The sequence below is a fragment of the Electrophorus electricus genome, chromosome 17, assembly GCF_013358815.1.
Source record: "Electrophorus electricus isolate fEleEle1 chromosome 17, fEleEle1.pri, whole genome shotgun sequence".
Classification (NCBI taxonomy): Eukaryota; Metazoa; Chordata; class Actinopteri; order Gymnotiformes; family Gymnotidae; genus Electrophorus; species Electrophorus electricus.
Window position 1 is genome coordinate 1,808,074 of NC_049551.1, and position 21,713 is coordinate 1,829,786.

General features: G+C 45.6%; 1 protein-coding gene across 1 annotated transcript; it reads left to right on the plus strand.

Moving 5' to 3' along the window:
- Positions 1 to 651: 651 nt before the first annotated feature.
- Positions 652 to 21,626, plus strand: LOC113582992 (oxysterol-binding protein 2-like). Its single transcript, XM_035535973.1, has 14 exons — positions 652 to 979; positions 1,681 to 1,886; positions 8,659 to 8,909; positions 9,889 to 10,057; positions 10,582 to 10,705; positions 10,944 to 11,031; positions 11,193 to 11,330; positions 11,842 to 12,087; positions 13,369 to 13,489; positions 14,654 to 14,757; positions 17,392 to 17,487; positions 17,737 to 17,921; positions 18,145 to 18,365; positions 19,002 to 21,626. Exons 1-14 carry the CDS (start codon positions 819 to 821, stop codon positions 19,142 to 19,144), a joined length of 2,253 nt encoding a protein of 750 aa, XP_035391866.1. The 5' UTR covers positions 652 to 818; the 3' UTR covers positions 19,145 to 21,626.
- The last annotated feature ends 87 nt before the right edge of the window (positions 21,627 to 21,713 follow it).

The window sequence follows — 21,713 nt, forward strand, 5'->3', positions numbered from 1 at the left end:
CATTGTAAATGTTATTCTATTTTTTTAAATCATTGGTCCAAGACGGTGGTATGATTGCTAATGAGAACAGGATCAAAACTACGAACCTCATAAAACTAGATTAACTTCAACGCAAGCGGCTAGAGCTAGAAGTAGCCCGACATTTTCTGGGCCTTCGCACCCAGCTCGCTATGCCTCAAATACCTGCTGTTCCTTATTTTTTTGTGTCAAGGTTAAACTCGAAGCTTGTTTCTTGAGGGGATTCTTTCCACTCGTTAAAAGTTGAATGGTATAATTTGCGCAATCTAGTTGCTGTGGCGCCGTCTGAGCGTGTAAATGGGAGCCGGATACCTTCGCTTGTCTTAGTAGGGTGGTTTGTCCTAAAACCTTACCGCCTTCAAAGAAGTGCACAGCTGCAAGGTTTGGTTCAAATGCCTTCCCTCTGCGTCGTGAAGTTGCGTAAATGTCCAGCTCTTGATCTTAAACGGTCTGCGTTTGCGTCCTGCAGGTCACTGACCACCGCGTCACGTTGCAGGGTTTCTGCCGTCTAAGGCTTCGCGTGGTTTTTCCGCGATGTAAACACGTCACAGCGCAGGACGCAGTGTTTTCCTACGTACCGTCACATTTCCATCCTCTTCCTAACTGCACCGCCCCGCCTCTGATCACGGGAGACATGCCGATTGCTCAGGGTGACGGAGAGCTTCCCGTCCCGGAGCCGCTGCGCATGGCGCAGTAACGCCGCCAGCCCGCTTGGACGAGGAGCGCAGATGTCTGCAGCCGGAGACGGCGCATCCTAGCCATCTTACAGACCAGTACAGCCAGACCAGACCGTTAGGAACATGAACGAAGCCGTTAAAAGCCTCCCGTCACCCGTGTCTTCAGATGTACAAGGTCCCGGTCCCGATACCTACAAAGGATGGCTATTTAAATGGACCAACTATCTGAAAGGCTACCAGCGCAGGTGGTTCGTCCTGAGGAACGGGCTCCTGTCCTACTACAGGTAACCCCGCCGAGTCTCGCAGCTACTAGTTTGCGTTTGCAGGATTTTCAATAGCACGTTTGGATGCCTTATTTATCCTATTTCGGCGAAGTACCTCGTTTCTGTGAACGACACGGCAGTGCCGACCGCTGTAGTCTAAACGGAGCCTAGAGCCGTTACCTATAGCAGTAAACGGTCATCTGACCTGCTGGAAAAGTTTCAATGCCGTTCCTTGCGTTTTACTAAGCTCGCACCCGACCACGTCCTGGCTTGTCTACACTTGAACATCTGTAAGGCGTTTATGGTGTCTGTTGTTCTGCCATCCTGCAATAATGGTTTTCCATTTGTCAGAGGTGCTGGAGCCATTTCAACACAAGTCGCTCTCATTCTTTTGAATTGTGTATACAGAGAGCAACGAAGTCGCTGATTCACAGAAGGCATATACACCACGTCCGTTAATGAGCCCTGTTTCCACAGATCGCGGGATGTGATACGGCGCTGTGTGTGTTAGTCAGTCATCGTCTTTTATGCTCACCTGCCACTGGGAAAAAAACGTTTTATTACGCAGCTCCCAGTAACAGAGAGACAAGCTGTATTCAACACTTGCGCTTAAAGGCTTGTAACGTGCCTGATAAATGGTACGTGTTTGCTCCTCTGGGGGGAATAATTAGTTTTAGCGAGTGTGTGTGTGTGTGTGTGTGTGTGTGTGTGTGTATATCCAGGACTCAAGCGGAAATGGCACACACCTGCCGTGGCACTATCACCTTGGCGACGGTACACATAGAAGTGGGCGACACCTGTCACCTGGTTTTGACGAGTGGGGGGCGGAGCTACCACCTGAAGGCCTGTTCGGAGGGGGAGTGCCAGCGGTGGGTCTCTGCTCTGCAGCAGGCCAAAGCGAACGCCACTCAAATGATGCACCAATCAGGTGAGGGCCTGTGTTCCCAGTGTTTGCAGGGTCTTTGTTAGGAGCTACATGCAGAGCTAAATTAGGGCAGAGTTCAGCTCAGACTTGATCAGACGGTGCTGTTTGGCTGGGGGAAGAGGGGAAGGTTAGAGTTGTAACTGAGGTCGATTCTCAGGAGTCTGAACGAGCTGCGTTTTAAAGAGTTTAATTTGTGTATGATATCACGTCTGTAGCAGGGCTGGTATTTACACCTGCAGTCTTATTTCTTGTGGGCTTCACCAAGGTGTTTTGGAATAGTAATGCCCAAACGTCCAGCCTGCCACATGCTCCGATTACGCCTTCGCTGTTGCAGAAACGTCGGTTCAGAACGTTGGACTCATCAGCTGGCCGGTTTTGCTTCAATTTTACTTCACATTTTGACTCACGGCGTTTGGAGTTAACAGTAGTTGTAGACAGGAAGCTGTCTGGTTGATTTTCCTGACCGAGAGTCCAATCTCTGATCTCCGACCTGTCCAATCTGTCTGTTTTGTCTGATCTCGTCTGTAAGCAGCCAATACACAGCTCTCTCTCGTACCCAGTAGAGCGCTTGACATAAACTCCGGCTACAGCAGCTCGGAGCTGAACAGGGTGAAACCTGGATCAGATCAGATCAAGCTAGATGATGGAAGCAGACGTGACGTTTCTCCATTGAAAGGGTTTAAGAAACTGCTTTAGTAGTCAGCTGGCGATGTGCATTCGTTGCTGGTATCGCAGCCGTCTGTTTGAGTGGGAGGAGATAATGTGTTAGACCCCGAGGATTTGTTTAACTGCCTCCATCCTCCTACCAGGGTGGTGCACTTGTGAGTCACAGCTGTGTTCTTGTTCGGCTGTGGATGCCTTTCTAGCCGTTTGCCTGCAGATGGCGTACACGCTACAGAATCACACATGACACATGGAGTTACGTTTAAATGTAATTATGGTGGGCAGGTTTTCCGTCTTCGGTAATGTGCCGTGATGAATGTGAAACGCTGACGGGTTCAGTTTGTCAGACGACCGTGTTGCCCCGCACGTCTATGGTTCTCTCCTCACACAGGATAATGGAGGTCTGAGGTGCTGAGGCATCTCAGTATCTCAGCCTTATATGGTTATTTAATCATGGATTAATCAGGGTTGTGATGTGTGCACAAATGAAGGACATTCAGGAGTCCTGTCTGTCTTTGAAGCGTCTTGTGTTATCTTGGAAAATTTTGGATCTTTAGGAATAATGATTTCCCCATGTAACAGAAACGTCCATAAGCCTTTCACTCTGTGTGAGCGTGTGTGTGAGCGTGTTGCATGATCTCACACTACTGAATGAAGTGATGGCCTGATTTGTTAACTCCACCCTTTCTGTGTAGGAAGGGCGGAAGAGAGAGAGAAGGAGGGAGAAGGAGAGAGAGAAAGATGAAGAGAGAGAAAGGGAGAGAGAGAGAGAGAGAGGGAGAGGGAGGGGAGCAGATGGAAGTCAGTGTGAGGAGGTGAACGGTTCGTCAGTAAAGGAGCTCCATTCTCTGGGAGACGCTCATCTTGTACCCTGCAGCTCTCGGTGAGTATCAGACCTTGCACTGTCTGTGGTGGACTGGAGCCCACTGCACAGTCTCAGGGTTCTGGGAGCTAGAATTCAGAAGGTACTGTAGATAAGAAAATGTAACAAGAATATTGCAAGCTGTGCATTTTTGTCCGGTTTTGCAGATATGTATCTTTTGGAAATTGTCATTTTTATTTCAGTAATGGGTAATTCACATATTATAATCATTTGAACATTTTTAACTCTGGTTGTATTGTCTTTTATTTAATACCACAGATATATATCCATAACACTAGTCTGTGTGTGTGTTTTATCTGTTTCTCTTGCTCCTGTACTGGTGGGTCACCACTTCTGTGATTCTGTCCGGTCTCATGCTTTTACCACTCAGAGTTAAACCTTCAGCCAGAGTCTGTCTGTCTGGCTGCTACGCTGGCTTTGCTAACTCACCTGCAGGTTGATGGACATCTGCTATTAGGATGAGACTACACTCTAGAGCCCAGATCAGCACATTCTAGAGCAGAGCTTTACACCCTAGGCCCCAGATCAGCACAATCTAGAGCAGAGCTTCACACTCTAGAGCCCAGAGCAGCACATTATAAAGCAGAGCTTCACACTCTAGAGCCCAGAGCAGCACATTATAGAGCAGAGTTTTACACTCTAGAGCCCAGATCAGCACATTCTAGAGCAGAGCTTTACACCCTAGGCCCCAGATCAGCACATTCTAGAGCAGAGCTTTACACCCTAAAGCTGGGAGGGTTGTGTGTTTGTATTTGTGTGTGTTTACTTACGACAGGCTACTGATTCACAACAGTTCATGGATAAACAGATTATTAGTGAGAATAACTAAGCAGGCTAAAGGCATAAATTGGGCTCTCTCTCTCTCTCCCTCTCTGTCTCTCTCACACACTCCCTCTCTCTCTCCTATTTCTCAGTCACCGTCTCCTGCCCTCTCTGTTTCTTCCTCTCTTCTTCCCACTTCTCCTTCCTTCTGCCTCACTCGGTCACTTATTCTTGCCCTCTATTTTATTCCTGCTCCCTCCTTTTCCTGTAAGTGTCTTTTCTTCTCCTTGCTGCTGTTCTGCTGTGGTGTATTAGTGTCGTGCCACAGTGTAGTAACGCTGTGTTGAGGTGTCAGGCCTGTGACAGTGTAGTAACGCTGTGTTGAGGTGTCAGGCCTGTGACAGTGTGGTAACGCTGTGTTGAGGTGTCAGGCCTGTGACAGTGTGGTAACGCTGTGTTGAGGTGTCAGGCCTGTGACAGTGTGGTAACGCTGTGTTGAGGTGTCAGGCCTGTGACAGTGTGGTAACGCTGTGTTGAGGTGTCAGGCCTGTGACAGTGTGGTAACGCTGTGTTGAGGTGTCAGGCCTGTGACAGTGTGGTAACGCTGTGTTGAGGTGTCAGGCCTGTGACAGTGTGGTAACGCTGTGTTGAGGTGTCAGGCCTGTGACAGTGTGGTAACGCTGTGTTGAGGTGTCAGGCCTGTGACAGTGTGGTAACGCTGTGTTGAGGTGTCAGTACTGTGTGTTGAGGTATGGTTTCTACTGGATGAGTCATACGGAGAAGATAAAAGTGTTTTCTAGTTCAGCCTTGTCCATGAAAGGGGGTGTTCATGGGTGTGTGCTTATCTCTGCTTTTCTCTCTCTCCCTCTCTCTCCCTCTCCTTTTCCCCTGTATCTCTCTCTTTCTTTCTTCTCTCCTCTCTCTCTTTCCTTCTGTCCCTCTCTATGTCCCCCTGTTTATCCTCACAGTACAGATGTGTCTCTATCTATAAACCAGCCTTTCTGTGATGTTCTAGGTTATGACCTAACGTCGTGTGTGTTGCTGTCAGAGAGGAGAAGTATTTGGGAAGTACTTTATTAAGGCAGAACTGTTTCCTGTGGTCTTCTGGTGCCATCTGGTATCAACAGAAACAAATTCAAGCTCAAGTTATTTTCATTCTCTTCAGTCTTACAATGCACAAATCTTTTGCTGTAGAATTTGCGACTTTGGGACTTTGTCACCTTTTCAGTTAAAGTTTCTGAAAACGATTCTACTGATTGGTAAGTTTTTAAGCTAATTAATAAATACTTGCTATTTACTAATGAACTAGTGAACATCCGCGTCATTTGGCATCTCTGGGTTAACTGGCACAAACGTGGCCCTGTTGCCTGGATGGCTGTAACCAGGCCAGACAAGACAGGGCTGATGCGTGCTAGCTGTCCACATCTGGTGTCTGTACAGAGCTGTGCATCATTGAGGGTTGGTTATAGATTTTGTGTTGTAATTATATGGTTAACCTTTCACTTCCATAGAATTTTACTGAAGGATAATATTTCTCCTAGTGACGAGTGACCACTGATATGGAGAGTTTAAATGTGGCCTAAATCCAGTCTGATACAGTGAAGCATTCTGATGTTTTTGAAGAACACGTATTTCTCACACATATCCAGCCTGATGCGGTGTTGGGAGCAGACAGTTTTATGAAGAGCTGTTTGATCAATCAGACATTAATACATTTGATTGGATGTTTTTTTGAATGCTGTTCTACTGAATTGTGCAGTCGCATCTGAGCTCATAGTAGTATTCAGGGGAAGCTGTGACATTCCTGAGCCTCAGACGTCTGAGTTATCTGCTCCTAAACTGCGCAGAATGCTGATCCAGGCTCTGTGTTTCACCTGACATCTCCAAACAGCAGAGCATCGATACTGCTCTGAGATATGAATACGGCTATCACTTAGGACACTCAAGTGATGCGTTTTTTATCTGCATTCTCACTGCTTGTACTCTTCCTGTCTAATTTGTCTGCACACTCTCTGTCTGTACTATATCTGTACTCTCAGTCTGTACTCCTTGTCTGTATCCTATCTGTAGTTTGCTGGTGTTGTCTGTCTGTAGTTTGTCTGTACTTTATCTGTATCTGGTCATTTCTGTCTGTAGTTTGTCTGTACCCTGTCTGTCTGTATCCTGTCTGATTAGTTTATCATTTCTGCAGTCGGTAATGTGTCTATACGATGTCTGTCTGATGTTTATCTGTACGCTGTCTGTCTATGGTTTATCTGTAGCTTGTCTGTATTCTGTTTTTGTCTGTAGTTTGTCTGTATCCTGGCTGTAGGTGGTTTGTGTCCAGTCTGTCTGTAGTTTGTTTGTATCCTGTCTGTCTGTCTCTAGTTTGTCTGTGTCCAGCCTGTCTGTAGCATGTCTGCGTTCTGTCTATTTGTAGCTTGTCTGTGTAGTTTGTATGTGTCCTGTCTGTCTGTAGTTTGTCTGTCCTGTTTGTCTATGTCCTGCCGTTCTGAATTTGGTCTATGTCCTGCCTGCCTGTAGTTGGTCTGTGTCCTGCCTGCCTGTAGTTGGTCTGTGTCCTGCCTGCCTGTAGATGGTCTGTGTCCTGCCTGTCTGTAGTTGGTCTGTGTCCTGCCTGCCTGTGTCCTCTTTGTCTGTCTCCTGGCTGCTGCAGTCACTTTCTCATAAGCGCTTCCAATGAATGTCAGACTGCACTCGCCCAAGCCAAGTCCTTACTGTGTGTGTGGCAGAAAAGCCAACTTTGAGTGAGGGAGAGAGAGAGAGAGAGAGAGAGAGAGACTGAAATGCGTCATCAATTTTGCTGCAGCTAAAAATAACCCTGCCTCCTGATTTTGTGAGCTTTTGTTTCCAAGGCAACCTTGTTCCTTCACAGTTGTGCTGCTGGGGTGTGTGTGACGTGAGTGGCTGCTTGTGACTGCTCTAGCTCAGCTTTCTAACGCTGCGTCACTTCCTGCACTTCTGCGTGGTATGCTTCACCTTTGGAAGTGTCCCTTCCATCTCTGTCTGTCTGTGAGAAAGCTTTACCTGCATCTTCCTGTCTTCATATTGCCTCTGCACCTTCTCTCTCTCTCTCTCTCTCTGTCTCTCTCTCTCTCTCTCTCTCTCTGTCTCCCTTGTTCTTTCTCACCCTCTTTCTTTTTCTTTTCCCCATTTTCTCTCAGATCGATCCTCTACTCGAGATCAATCTTCGCCCACACAAACTGACTCTGCACTCTCTCTCCTGCCCTCTTTCGTACACACACACACACATACACATACACACACTCTCTCTCTCTCTCTCTCTCTCTCTCTCTCTCTCTCTCTCTCTCTCTCTCTCTCACACACACTCACACACACACACACACACCTCTCTTCACTTAGTTGCTGAAATAAACTGCATTTGCTGTGTAACTGTAAAATATTCCCCTAGCTGGAAAAGTTGCGTACACACACACATTAGTCTGCCAGAAGTAATTTTTGTAGTGCAGAGTTGGTATTTTTTCTATAGCACATTTAAAACACCAGGAGTTGTAGATTACACCGATAGAAGTAAAATAAAGAGAAGGAAAATGTAAACAAAAAAAGAAAAAAAGAAAATGATAAACACACCCCAAAACATTTCCACCCCAAAAAGAGCTCAGTTACCCTTTGCTTCTTTGACCAGAGAACCCTCAGAAGAAGCTGATCAGAAGATCCCAAGGCCCTTGATGCTGTATAAAACTGAAATAAGTGATATGAATGCGATTCAGTCAATTTGGTGCTTTACAAGCCCATAATAAAACTCTGAACTGAATTTTGATTTGGATTGGAAGCCAATGTGTGAATGCTAGGATCAGTGTGATGTGATTGTGATTTTTTTTGTACCAGAGACTAATTATAGTCATGCTAATGCAGGTAGAGAAGAGGAAGTAATCCAGTCGAGAAGAGACGATTACACCAATCACCTTGTCCAGGTTTTTAATCTTGTGGATATTTCTCAGGTGACCACGATGGAGATATGCTTATCAAACCTTTTCCCAAACTGTAGACATGAGGAAGGTCTTACATTGCTGAGGACTGAATCAGGCTTTTGGTTGGAGCAAACCTTCAGGAACAGTACCAGTCATTATTGATAAACTGACAGTGTTTAAAACAGTCCAGTGGGTTAAACATAGACTTCATACAGGAGACCAGCCTGTCCAGGCAGGAAGGAGAGAGGCTTTTTCAGGCTGACCTGAAAAGGGGCACATGCAAAAGAGTTGTTGTGTTCCGCTGCTATTTCTAAACTTCCTGAGGTCAACCCCAGAGCACAGCTTACACATTTACAGCCCACCACAAAGCCAGATGCTTTGCCTGTCGTGTGGTCTGACTGCCTTTAGACAGTCTCTTAGAATACTGCGATGATGAGAGAGTTAAGTCCCAAGCTTCCCTTGTTCTATCCAGCTACACCTGTGACTTAGCTGATCTGTCTGTCTCCCCCTGTCTCACTCTGTCCCTGGCTCACAGATGACTCTGGGGATGAGGGCTCTGTATCCCAGCCAGACCGTTCACTTACACAGGGTGCTTTAAAGACTCTGGCGACTAAGTTGGACGATCTGAGCACGTGTAACGAGCTGATTGGTAAACACGGAGCCGCCCTGCAACGCTCGCTGAGTGAACTAGAGGACCTGCGCTCGCCTGGCGACGGTGCCGACAAACTCAAAACCATCAACGAGCGTGCCACGCTCTTCCGCATTACCTCCAATGCTATGATCAATGTGAGTCACCATCTGAGACACCCGAGGGGTCTTTTTCATTATCTTCCACGGGAGCCACACACTTCCCCTCCCCTGCATCCTCAGAGCCTCCTGAACTGAAAAGGTTTCAACCCTGAAGCAAACAAGTAGCCTAGGTCACATGCTTGCGCACCAATCACATGGAATGGAAGGCAGGTTTTTACTGACAGTTGTGAACATATAGCTGAAGAAAGCATCTTGGAGCCTTACTGATCTGTTCCATGAATGCAGAGATGTTATGTCTATATGTTCTGTAGGTTATAATTAGCAAGCCAGTAACTTTATTCATCTACGATGCATTATCATTGTGGCCAGTGGTTACCTCCGGGCCACACCGCCGCTGAGTTAGTCCATTGATCGATTTAGTCGGTTGGTCGATTGGTTGGTGCGCCGCTTGATTTCTTCAAGCTCAGCGGCAGCATCCGACTTCTGACACCAGTGGGGAAGAAGATCCAGAATGTAGCATTTTTCCAATGTTGAGTTTTCAAATCAAAGCAGGAAGACAGTAAACCAAACTAGTAAAACCGAAAAAACAGCCATGATTAAACTTAAAAAACAATTCAGCTTTACACAACAACATTAAAGAGTACATTTGAAACTAAGCAGAGTGTCCGGAGAAGGTCACAGTACGCTGAGCATCCTCGACGTGCTCCCAGATGCTCCCCTACTGGGCCTCCTACACACCAGTGGCAGATCCACAGTATGTCCATTAATCTAGCCATATATGAATTATTATTTACATGATTCCCCCATGTTCTCCTTCTCTTAAAAAATAAGCAATAAAAATCAGAATTTGGTGAAAAACTTTAGCTAGCTAGGGAATCATTTGATATTCACAGTCCCAGTGTGAGCTGCAAGATTCAAACTGCTCCAGTAAGATAGCTAGCTAACATTGGGGGACTGTTGCTGGCGGTCCAGGAAAAGAAATGTCCAAAACTGTCTCACCGTCTGCTGTGGTCAGGCTTGCCGGGACTTTGTGGACCTAGCGGAGGCACACACTCGGAGGTGGCAGCGTGCGCTGCAGTATGAGAGAGACCAGCGCCGCCATCTGGAGGAGACCATTGAGCAGCTAGCCAAGCAGCATAACAGCCTGGAGAGAGCGTGGCGTGAGACGCCGAGCACACACTCACGTGAGCAGTACACACACACGCGGTTGAAACTAAAGCACGCTTGATGATAAATCCACAAAAACTCACATGTATCTGCTCTACTCCAACAAAGACATCTAGATAAAATGACACACACAAGCTCATTTCCATATCAAAGCCTTAAGGAGACTGAAGCTAAAGATGCCTTGTGCTGTCCGTAAATAACTTGGGTGTGTTTCTCATCAGCTGCTTAAACACCTACACCAAGTAATGACTTAGGAAACAATGCATTAGATGGGTAATAGCTCTTCTGTGTGTGTGTGTGTGTGTGTGTGTCTGTGCATCCGTGCATGAATGTGTGTTTCTGTGTGTGTCTGAGCGTGTGTGTGTGTGTCTGTGCATCCGTGCATGCATGTGTGTTTCTGTGTGTGTCTGAGCGCGTGTGTGTGTGTGTGTGTGTGTGTGTGTGTGTGTGTGTGTGTGTGTGTGTGTGTGTGTGTGTGTGTGTGTGTGTGTGTGTGTGTGTGTGTGTGTGTGTGTTGACGCCTCTACATGTGTTTTATCAGAGGGGTCTGAGCAGACAGGGGATGTGGACACTAGTGATGACAATGAAGATGTAGAATTCTTCGATGCCATGGAGGACTCAACTGCTTTCATCACAGTGCCAGCATCCAATCACACGCAGCGTGGGTAAGCCCCGCCCCATCCTGTGGAATCTTTTACTTTTTGACTCATTCAGGATCTGTAATTCAGTTGGAATAATTCCACCTTGATCAAGGTTCAGTAGGTTGTTCAAACTGTCTGTCTGTGACCTGTGAATTTGGACTCCTTTGTGTGTGTGTATGACCATGGTATTTTTACAGTCTCAGAGTACAACAGTGATAAAATCAAACCTGTGTGTGTGTGTGTGTGTGTGTGTTACCATCAGAACCTTAAGTGGCAGTGGTAACCAGAGCATGACCGGAACTTTGCCCAATAACTGGTGTCAAGAGGACAATCTGATTCAGTCTGACTCAGTAAGTCTGATTCTCCTGAAGAACACTGATGCAGAAAACCCCAGTCAGTTCTGCTGCTGTACATATAATCAGACATGAAGTGTGCATGTGTGCGTGTTTGTGTGTGCCTTTGTGTGTTTAACGTGTGTGTGTGTGTGTGTGTGTGTGTGTGTGTTCGCCAGGAACCTTCAGGCTCATATTCCCTGCAGCAGCGCAGAGGCAGACGCAGTCATATCCCCGACAAACCCAACTACTCCCTCAACCTCTGGAGCATAATGAAGAACTGTATCGGGAAGGAGCTCTCCAAGATCCCCATGCCTGTAAGCATTACACAGCATGTGTGTGTGTCTGTGTCTCTGTGTGTGTGGTTAATTTGTGGAAAGTTATATTTATTAATGCTCTTAATAGTGACACACAGAACTGAAACAACTCCCTGTTGAACTTAGATGTAACAGCTTAAAACCATTTCTGTCCACTTGTCTGTATAGTTGAGCTCTCTCTCTGTTTCTCTCTCTGTCTCAGTTTCCGTCTCTGTCTCTCTCTATCTCAGTCTCTGTTTCTCTCTCTGTCTCTGGCACTTTGAAACTTCTTTAAAAGTTATTTATTTTATTGAAACTTTTATTTTGCAAAGATTTTTCCTGAGGTGTTAGCTGTCAGTATCAAATAGCTTTGTCATGATTTTATTCTGCTCTCTGTGTAAGGTTCTTTAACCCATAGGCGTAGTTTTGGGGTGGGGGCATTTCCCCCTCAATAACTCCTGCTCACACTACTCCTAAAATGTGCTATGGTGTGTGTGTGTGTGTGTGTGTGTGTGTGTGTGTGTGTCCCCAGGTGAACTTTAACGAGCCCCTGTCCATGCTGCAGAGACTGACGGAGGATCTGGAATACAGTGATCTGCTGGACCGGGCGGCGCTCTGCTCCTCCGCCCTCCAGCAGCTCAGCTTGGTCGCTGCCTTCTCTGTGTCCTCCTACTCCACCACGGTGCACCGCACGGGCAAACCCTTCAACCCGCTGCTGGGAGAGACCTACGAGCTCGACCGCCTCCAAGAATATGGCTACCGATCCATCTGTGAACAGGTCTGAGCCACCACACATACAGAGTCTCTCTCTCTCTCTCTGCGTGTGTGTGTTGGGGTGATTTTAGTTGTGTGAAGTAGTGAGGAGTGGGGAGGTTGTTCCTGACTGTCTCTCAGGTGATGACACGTCTCCATAATCCAAGAATGATTTGTGGTTTTCTTGTTGGGTCATATTACTGAAATACGGGATTATGTTTGTATTATTAATGTGAAATTGTTACGTTTGTTTTTGCATTTCTCACAGTAAAGGAGAAAGTGCATCTCTATCTCAGCCTCACCCGTCATGCAGTGATCACGTTCTTTCGTCTTTGGGTGGTCGGGTCTCTGCTTTGCACCTCTGACAGTAAAGAGATACTCTGACAATTTTTACCCTCTGTTTAGGGCCTTATAACACTCTAAATTACTTAGAATTTTAGTTTCCAAATCACAATGATACAAATAGAAGTTTTTACTTTATTTTATAATCTGATATGTTTTTAGATTTGATAGCAAAGCCGTGCTGGTGAGCCTGGTCTGTGGTAGTAGCTGGTAGAGGGTTAGTGTGCCTCAGGTGCTCGTCTTGGGAGCCTAAAATCACAGTGCTTCTGTGCGTTTAAATGCATCCATAATTTGTCAATTTTTTGTATGTTTACTGATGGTGGGAATCTGAATATACTGCCCTCCATGCACCAGTAGGTGTTTTTCTTTGGGTTTTTAAAACCATTTGGCAAAATTCTGAAGGGGTTTTATTGGATGCTTGTCCCATGATAACTGAGTGACCCCATATCTCAGTGTGATCCCAGTGTGACGGGCTGTATTACACTATCAAATAGTCTGCAGCAAACGGAACGGGTGTTTCAGTGATGTAGAATCTGCTCTCTCGTGTGGATCGCACTCTGAGCTGGTTGTCTGAAACTCCTCGATGCAGTAACGATGAGGTGGAAGTAAGCGTACTGCGTCAGGCCCTCCGAGGCACTGCTGCAGAGAGTGGACTGCTCTCTGTGTTCCTGGCCTCTGGGCTTCTTTGAGAAGATCATGATGTTTGTCTTTTTGAAGTTTCCTGCCAGGGTCCAGTAGTTCTGGCAGTAGTTCTCCAGCAGGTCCATTAGACATCTCCAGGGAGCCAGAACAACAGAAATGATTCAGAACCTATTTCTCACATGCAATAAAATTGTACTAAACATTAAAATCAGTAAGGTGTGACTCATTCAGCTGAGATATTTAGCTATGTATATGTAACAGTGTTTGGTTTATGGTCAGTTTTTTGACAGTGCATAGTTCTCCATCTCCATCTCTCCTCAAGGTTAGCCACCACCCCCCTGCAGCGGCGCACCATGTGACTTCTCAGCGCGGTTGGACCCTGTGGCAGGAGATCACCATCGACAGCAAGTTCCGGGGCAAATACATTTCCATCATGCCACTGGGTAAATCTAGTCTAGATTAATCTAGCTGGGAAAGTCTAGTTTAGATTAATATAGCTGGGTGAGTCTAGTTTAGATTAATATAGCTGGGTGAACGTAGTCTAGGTAAGTCTAGTCTGGGTCAGTCTGGCTTGGTTGAATCTGTCAGTTGAGTCGAGCCTGCGTAGATCTGGTCTGGGTGAGTCTAAGCTGGGTAAATCTAGCCAAGGTATGTCTAGCCTGGGTAGGTCTAGCCTGCATGAATGTAACCTTGGTAAGCCTTTGCCTTGTCTAGAGTGCATTAAACAGCAGGACACATCTAGTACATCTGGGTTGGGAGAGGCATTGGTCACCCAGTTTCAAGGCTGACTCCTTCATATCCCAGTGACTAGAGTTCCACGAGCTTTTACTTCAGTGTGGCGGTGTGCTGGATTTCAGATGTGCTATAATCTATTTCATGTGAGACGGTCTTTGCCTAATCCTCCAAACACAACTGCTGAGCTGCTACGGTAGGTCTGTGCTGTCTGTTGGAAAGGCTGCTTCAGTTATAGAGTGCCTGTCTGTAACGTGACATCTACAGAACAACTGTTTATAATATAAGGTCTACAGAAGTACAGACTGGAACATGTATAGAACTACTGTCTGAAACACAAGGTCTGCAGAAGTGTTGTCTGTAATGAGGTCTGTTTTAAGGGCTCTGGTGTTCAGGCTGTGTGGGTGTTATCTGTGCTATTCCCAGCAGAGCTTTGTTCTGTTTTAGACTCATCTTTCCTCATCTTTCTCTCTCTGTCTGTTTTGATCTCTACCACAAAAAAGGCTATTTTAGTTAGAGACGACCCTTATAAATTGCCTAGTAAAAAAAAAACAGTACTGTAGTATTCTAGTATACATAGTGCTGTAGTAATCTAGTATACATAGTGCTGTAGTATTCTAGTATATATAGTGCTGTAGTATTCTAGTATACATAGTGCTGTAGTATTCTAGTATATATAGTGCTGTAGTATTCTAGTATACATAGTGCTGTAGTATTTTTGTCCTATTTGAAAAGGAAACCTTGCTTTACTTGTACGTAGAAGAATCTTTGTTTTTGGGGGCACTTTGCTGTGTGTTTGGAGGTTTTTTTTTTTACTTCTGTCTTTGTCATTGGAACTCCCTCATTCATGGTGTCCTGCCCTGATCTCCCTGTAGGCCGTATTCACCTGGTCTTCCACTCCAGTGGGAACCACTACGTGTGGAGTAAGGTCACGTCTACCGTGCATAACATCATCGTAGGCAAACTCTGGATCGACCAGGTAGGTGTTCACTGCCGCATCAGTGTACCAGCGTGTGTGTGTGTTCGTTGGTGGGGGGTTGTGCAGCTCTGTGCTTGCACAGCTGAAACTTTCTGCACTTCAGTACAATTTTGAATCTCTCTACATCTCTTACTACGGTACGCTGCAGTTACTCACCTGGATTCTTCTACGGATTCGTACACTACAGGGGCAAAATTATTGGGACACGCCTCCTAATCATTAATTTGAAGTGTTTCGTTCAGTCCCATTGCCTCAGGTTTATAAAATCAAGCCCCCAGCCACGTAGTCTGTCTTTACAAGAACTTGTGAGAGAATGGCTTGGTCTAAAGAGCTTGTTGGATTCGAGTGTGGTGCTGTAATAGGACACCACCGTTGCAACAAGCCAGTTGGTGAAAATTTGTCCCTCCTATATTACATGACCAACTGTGAGTTGTTTAGGAACCACATTTGGGAACCACAGCAACTCAGCCATAAAGTAGTAGACCACAGAAAGTTCCAGGGCTGGGTCCTACATTGCTGAGGCGCAGAGTGCGCAAAAGTTGCCAATGCTTTGCTGACTCTCTGACTGCAGAGTGCCGAACCTCCTCTGGTGTTAACATCAGCACAAAAACTGTGTGCCAGGAGCTTCATGTCGTGGGTTTCCATTTGCAGCTGCATGCGAGCCCTACATCACCAAACACAACATCGAGCGTCGGGTGGTGTGGTGTAAAGCACGCCAACACTGGACTCAGTGGAAAGGTATTCTATGGAGTAACGAATCACTAATCTCTATCTGGCAGTCTGATGGACCAGTCTGAGTCTGGCGAATATCGGGTGAACGTTACCTGCCTGTCTGCATTGTGCCACCTGTAAAGTTTGGTAGAGGAGGGATAATGCTGTGTTATTTTTCAGGGGTTGGTCTAGACCCCTTAGTTCCAGTGAAGGGAGATCTTAATGCTTCAGCATGCCAAGACATTTTAGACAAATGTATGCTTCTAAGATTGTGGGACCAGTTTGGAGAAGGCAAGGTCCATAAAGGCAGATTTGGGTGAGTCTGGCGTGGAAGAACTTGACTGGCCCACACAGAGCCCTGACCTCAACCCCATCACTGCTGGGATGATGGATGGAGATTATGAGCCAGGTCCTCTCATCCAAACAAATCCTCAACCTCAAACAATGAATGGGCAGAAATTCCCACAAACACTTCAAAGTCTTGTAGAAAGCTGTTTTAGCTGCGAAAGGGGGATACCTCCATGTTAATGTCCATGGATATAGAAAGGGACATCATAAAAGCTCTTCTAGGTGTAATGTGTAGGTGTCCAAATACTTTATATATATATATATATATATATATATATATATATATATATATATATATATATATATAACTCATTCAGTCATTAGCTTGTTCATGTGTAGCCGTTAATGAGGCAGCTTTATTACCGTTGCTATCAGCATTAAAACGTCCTACAGAGACGTCCTATAGTAATACATAATGGCATAACAACACATAAGGACATAACGTAATAACAGCACATGGTGTAATAACAACACATAATGTAATAACAGCACATGTAATAACACATAATGCAATAATAGCATATGATGTAATAACATATAATGTAATAACAGCACATGATGTATTAACAACACATAATGTCAGTATATTAATAGCACATGATGTAATAACACTTAATGACATAATAAAAACATGATGTAGTGACATAATATAACAGCACATGATATAATAACACATAATGTAATAACAGCAAATGATGTAATAACACATCATGCAGTAACAGCTTATGACGTAATAAAAGCACATGATATATTAAGAGCACATATAATGACCGCTCATAACGTAAAAATCAAGCATAAGGTAATAACAAAAATGTTATATGTAATATTTACTACGTTATTTCACCTTAAACTGCTGATAATTCAACATACTTATTACAGAGTGTTATTTATGACAGTTTCCAGTATTATATTATGCATAATTATTATGCTATGCAAGCCTCTCAGTTAGTGCTGCGTATGTTTTGAACTCTGGACTCTCACTGTACTACTCTTAACACATCTGTCTTCTGAGGAACTCGTTAATTAGCTGTCAGTGGGCCGTGCAGGGGCGGGCCAGGCCAAGGGACACGAGCCAATCAAGCATGACCAAGCTGATGCCAGGCGATCTCTCTGAATTCTATTGTGAAATTATACCTAATTTTAGGTGTCATTGCAGAACTCTTGACATCTGGGCATGCGTTTTTACCTCCAGCCAGCCCTGCTGCATGACTCATGTCCAGAGCCTGACATCACCGTGGGCATTTCTGTTGTCCATCTGCTCTTCCCTGTTCGTCCCTCCTCCTCTTCCTGTTGCCATATCTCTCTAAGATCTTGCTCTTTCTGTTCCGGTCTGTCTTCATCTGTTTTGTCGCTTTGTAAATCTCCCCTTTTAAAGGAGACAAGATCACACATGAAAATGACAGAATACTGAAAAATTGGAGTTAATCTCAGATAGGACCCAGGGCTGGTCATGTTTTCGGAGTGGCTAAGTGGTAGAGGATGTTGTGATGTCAGAGTGATCATTTGTCTAATGAAGCAGGCAGTTTGACCTCCTGCCTGTGTGTCTTCATTAATAGTGTTTGTCTCTCCCTGCAGTCTGGCGACATTGAGATCGTAAACCGCAGGACGAAGGACACCTGCCACCTTAAGTTCTCCCCTTACAGCTATTTCTCCCGGGACATCCCGCGCAAGGTATGGCCGCACCTGCTGGTTTTCCTGCAGTGCCTGGCAGAGTGCGCGCACTGTGCAGTGCTGCCATCCGGTGGCCACTATGTGCAATTGCAATGCGAAATGATGCTGAAAAAATGGATGGTTTATTCTCGCTCCATTCATTGCTTCCCCGATATGCAACGAATTTATGTGTGTGTGTGTGTGTGTGTGTGTGTGTGTGTGTGTGTGTGTGTGTGTGTGTGTGTGTGTGTGTGTGTATCTTGTCTACAGGTGACAGGGGTTGTGGCGGACAGTGATGGTGTGGCCCACTACATCCTGTCGGGCACGTGGGATGGTAAAATGGAGAGTGCCAAGATCGTGGAGAGCAGTCGTGACTGTGGGGGGTCAGAGGGCAAACTGAAGACCGTCTACCAGACACTTCCTCCCAAGCTTCTCTGGAAGAAATACCCGCTACCGTAAGGGGCAGCCCCTTCACACTGATCAGTGACTGTCGTGAACACCACACACACCTAACGGACCAACCTTTACTATTCTTGTAGTACAATACTGACAGGAACATGAATGACATGAAAAGGATGCTGAATGTGTCGCTGTCTGTATTCTGTCAAAAGGATAGATTTTACTTTTTAACTGTTTTGTCTTTTTTTCCTCTTTCTTTCTGTCTCTCGCTCTCGGCAGTGAAAATGCCGAGAACATGTATTTCTTCTCCTCTCTGGCACTCACCCTCAACGAGCCGGAGGAGGGTATGGCTCCCACGGACAGCCGACTGCGGCCGGACCAACGACTGATGGAAGCGGGGCTCTGGGATGAGGCCAACGCCCAGAAACAGCGGCTGGAGGAGCAACAAAGGCTGGAGAGGAGGAGGAGAGAGGCGCAGGCCAACCTCGCCGTGGAGGAGAGTAAGAGAGACGCACCGACCCAGAGAAGCTCCTGCGCCTGCATAAGCATGGATCTAGAGTGCGATTCTAGAGCTGTGCTCTGGAGGTCTGCAGACCTCCATTTAGTGTCGTCCCTACTCTGACAGATCTGCTCCAGTTCATCGCTCCTCCCACAAGCCTTTAATGTCTGGATGTGGTTGTTAGGAAGGAGAAGGACCTCAGAAATATTTAGCCATGGGACCTGAACATCAATGTTCTAGAAGTGCTAGTCTTGTGAATAAGAAGATCGCTCTGGAACATAACATCTTATCATGTTCTCAAACCTGCCTACACCCAGCCCGTTCTAGAGTCTAACATCTGTCCCTCTCTGTTAGACAAATCATCCCAACTAGAACTGCACATATGCACAACTGCTCGTCTTGCAGTAATTTAACGTATATATACCTTATATTAGTATATTCAAGATCCCTTTGTAACCTCTGTTCTGTGTTGCTTTTATTTGACGATAGCTCTGTTTCATCTGATCTGATTCAGATTCTTGTCATCACTCTAGAACATCTACATTCTAGAGACATTTTCTAATGGCTACACATGGTTCAACATGTTCTCCTAGGAGTTTTCATAACCTGAGAGTTATGAAATCTGTGCATCCCTCAGGTCAGGAGGCGGAGGTCTACCAGCCGCTGTGGTTCGAGAAGAGGGCGGACTCAGAGACTGGAGAGAGCAGCTATGTGTACAGAGGCGGATACTGGGAGGCCAAAGAGAAGCAGGACTGGGCTCAGTGTCCAACCATCTTCTGAGGGATTCGGACTGCACCACTTCTCTCTCATACAGATGGCCTGCAGTGGAAGAGCAAAGCACATGCCATGATCTCCTGCGCGCGTGTGTGTGTGTGTGTGTGTGTTTAGGTCAAGGCAGGTGTTGAACAGAGGGGTCTTAAGGAACCTAAATATAAAGATTCTGTTTAGAAATCATGTCATATTCACTTATGTGTTTGAAGAGTGTGTGTGTGTCAGGGGATGAGACTGCCGTATGGGAGATGATTTATGTGAGCATGGCCGACTCAGCACTTTCCTCAGGATTATGTGAGCTACATTTAAACTGTCGGACTCGGACCAGTACAGAACAGGGTGAGATTCTCCCAAAATTGAGAAAGTCTTAAAACAGGACTGTTGGCATCACCTCCCACACTGGTCAAACATGTCGGGCGTTTAACCAAACAATGAAAGCACACACAATAATTACAGAGTCGTTTCTCTCTTTGGGGGACCAAATTGACACTTTGCACCTTGGCTAAGAGTTGCATACCAGCTCTAAACTAAATTTGGTTTGTTGTAGAATTTACTGTAATTCTACTTAGTATTTCATAGCCAAAGGAGTTTACGGGCACTATGTCTGGTTCTGAGGCCCCACAGTGGAGATGTAGCGCTGGGTCTGAGGACCTAGTAATTGAAGACCTGGACCTCAGTGATTAGATTGCAATAGTTGTGTCTTATTGGCAGACACAACAGGACGTCCCTTGCTTAGATTCCAGTGTTATTGGCTAGCTGTCCCCAGGCCCCACCCACATTCTGCCCATTTTCCTGTTCACTCTCTGACCCTGCTGAAGATACAGCGCAGGTGTCAGCGGAGCTATGTCAGGAGTTCCCGGGGAGGCCAACAGCGTTGCAGGGTGTAGTGTTTTCCCCTGCTGTAACACACCTGGCTGTCCTCAGCTAGCTCGTAAGCCTTTCTGGAGCAAAGTTGGGTGTGTTAGACGCAGGCACAGGTGCTGAACCGGTCGCTGAAGCACATACCGTCACTTACAGGGAACACAGAGGTGTCTAGAGGTGACTGTGCTTATCTAAAACCGAAGTAAAAGGTTTAAAGGAGAACCTCACATTGTGACAATCGGTATGCTCAGATTGAGAACTCAGTAGAAACACAATTTCAGTAGGATACTGACTTGAATCTGAGCTGGTTAAACTGATAACCTTTGTGCTAAAAAGACAGGACAACAAAGAAACACGCATTCTTCCTCCAGATGTTGAAAACATGCCGCGTGCGTGCTGGCTCCAGTTATGTCAGAGTTCAGTTGCAGAGGGCCACAGGACTGCAGAGTTCAGAGTTCTCCAGACTCCCAGCCTGCTTCAGCTTGTCCACTGAGCATATCAACTTCCAGAACCTTGTTTCACGAATGTGGGTGTGATAAAGTAAGCACTATATTAAAGGAAACACTATTAAAGTAAACACTCTATTAAAGGAAACACTATTAAAGGAAACACTATATTCTGGTTGGCTGCCACCTTCTGTTGTCTGGGTTCACCAGGTCACACAGTGGATTCAACAGAGCAAAGCCCCTTCCTAAGGAAGTGAACTGGGATGTTCTGGAGTGCAGGGCACTGATGCCAGACTCACCATGGACTGGGTTTGCTGTCCACACATGCTGACATCAAACTGTGATTCATTTGTTAAAACACAAACTAAATATGTAGATGTCTACTGTGAATTGATGGGTCGTGTTGAAACAGGCTGGTTAAAGCAGGGCGCTAACAAGCCCCTGGTGTTTGGAGGCAGCCGCGGCCTCGACTCGCCCCGGCTATGCTGTTCTAGCATGTGTTGTCAGCATACTTTGTATATGTGCCTTTGCACCTGAGCTCAGGGACACTCTGAACTGGTGCGGCATGTACAGGCCGCGCGAGCACACGGTATGCTTTACCTGTAGCGCTCGCTCAGTAGTCTAGGTTATAATGTGGGTTCACCAAGTGTGGTTTTGGCTGAATATCACATTTAAATGAAAACTATAAAAAGCAATCACTATGTTGTAGTCCTTTGTGGTCTTTAATGAAAGAAAAATGACATTGTGATTTTATGACTTTCCAATTCTCTTCATCCAATGCATGCATAATAAGCATCATATAATTGTTATAGTACAGAATAATGTAAGCAGTATTAAAGAATAATGTAAACACTAAAATCACAAAAGTTCCCCAGTCAGAAAAATTCTATTAAAAATACAACATAACAGTTCATATAATGATTGTCAAAAAACAACCAAACCATGAATAAAACCATGAATAAAATACAATTCTACACTTTTTTAACATGGGACAGCATCACGTTAATGTGTTTTTTAATGTAGTGTTCCTAAAGTTCGAGAGCAGCAGAACTAAACTCAGAACAGCAGAACTAAACTCAGTTAGAGAGCAGCAGAACTAAACTCAGAACAGCAGAACTAAACTCAGAGCAGCACAACTAAACTCAGGGGTGCGAGCTCCAAGAAGCAAGCAAGCGCACGCACACTCTCTCTCTCTCTCTCTCTCTCTCTCTCTCTCTCTCTCTCTCTCTCTCTCTCTCTCTCTCTCTCTCTCTCTCTCTCTCTCTCTCTCT

Bases quoted from the DNA above. Each gene is read 5' to 3' on its own strand.
- LOC113582992 (XM_035535973.1), top strand. From the start codon at position 819: ATGAACGAAGCCGTTAAAAGCCTCCCGTCACCCGTGTCTTCAGATGTA. The intron at 11,331-11,841 runs GTAAGCATTACA...GTGTGTCCCCAG, and splicing joins TCTCCAAGATCCCCATGCCT to GTGAACTTTAACGAGCCCCT. The intron at 17,488-17,736 runs GTATGGCCGCAC...TCTTGTCTACAG, and splicing joins CCCGGGACATCCCGCGCAAG to GTGACAGGGGTTGTGGCGGA.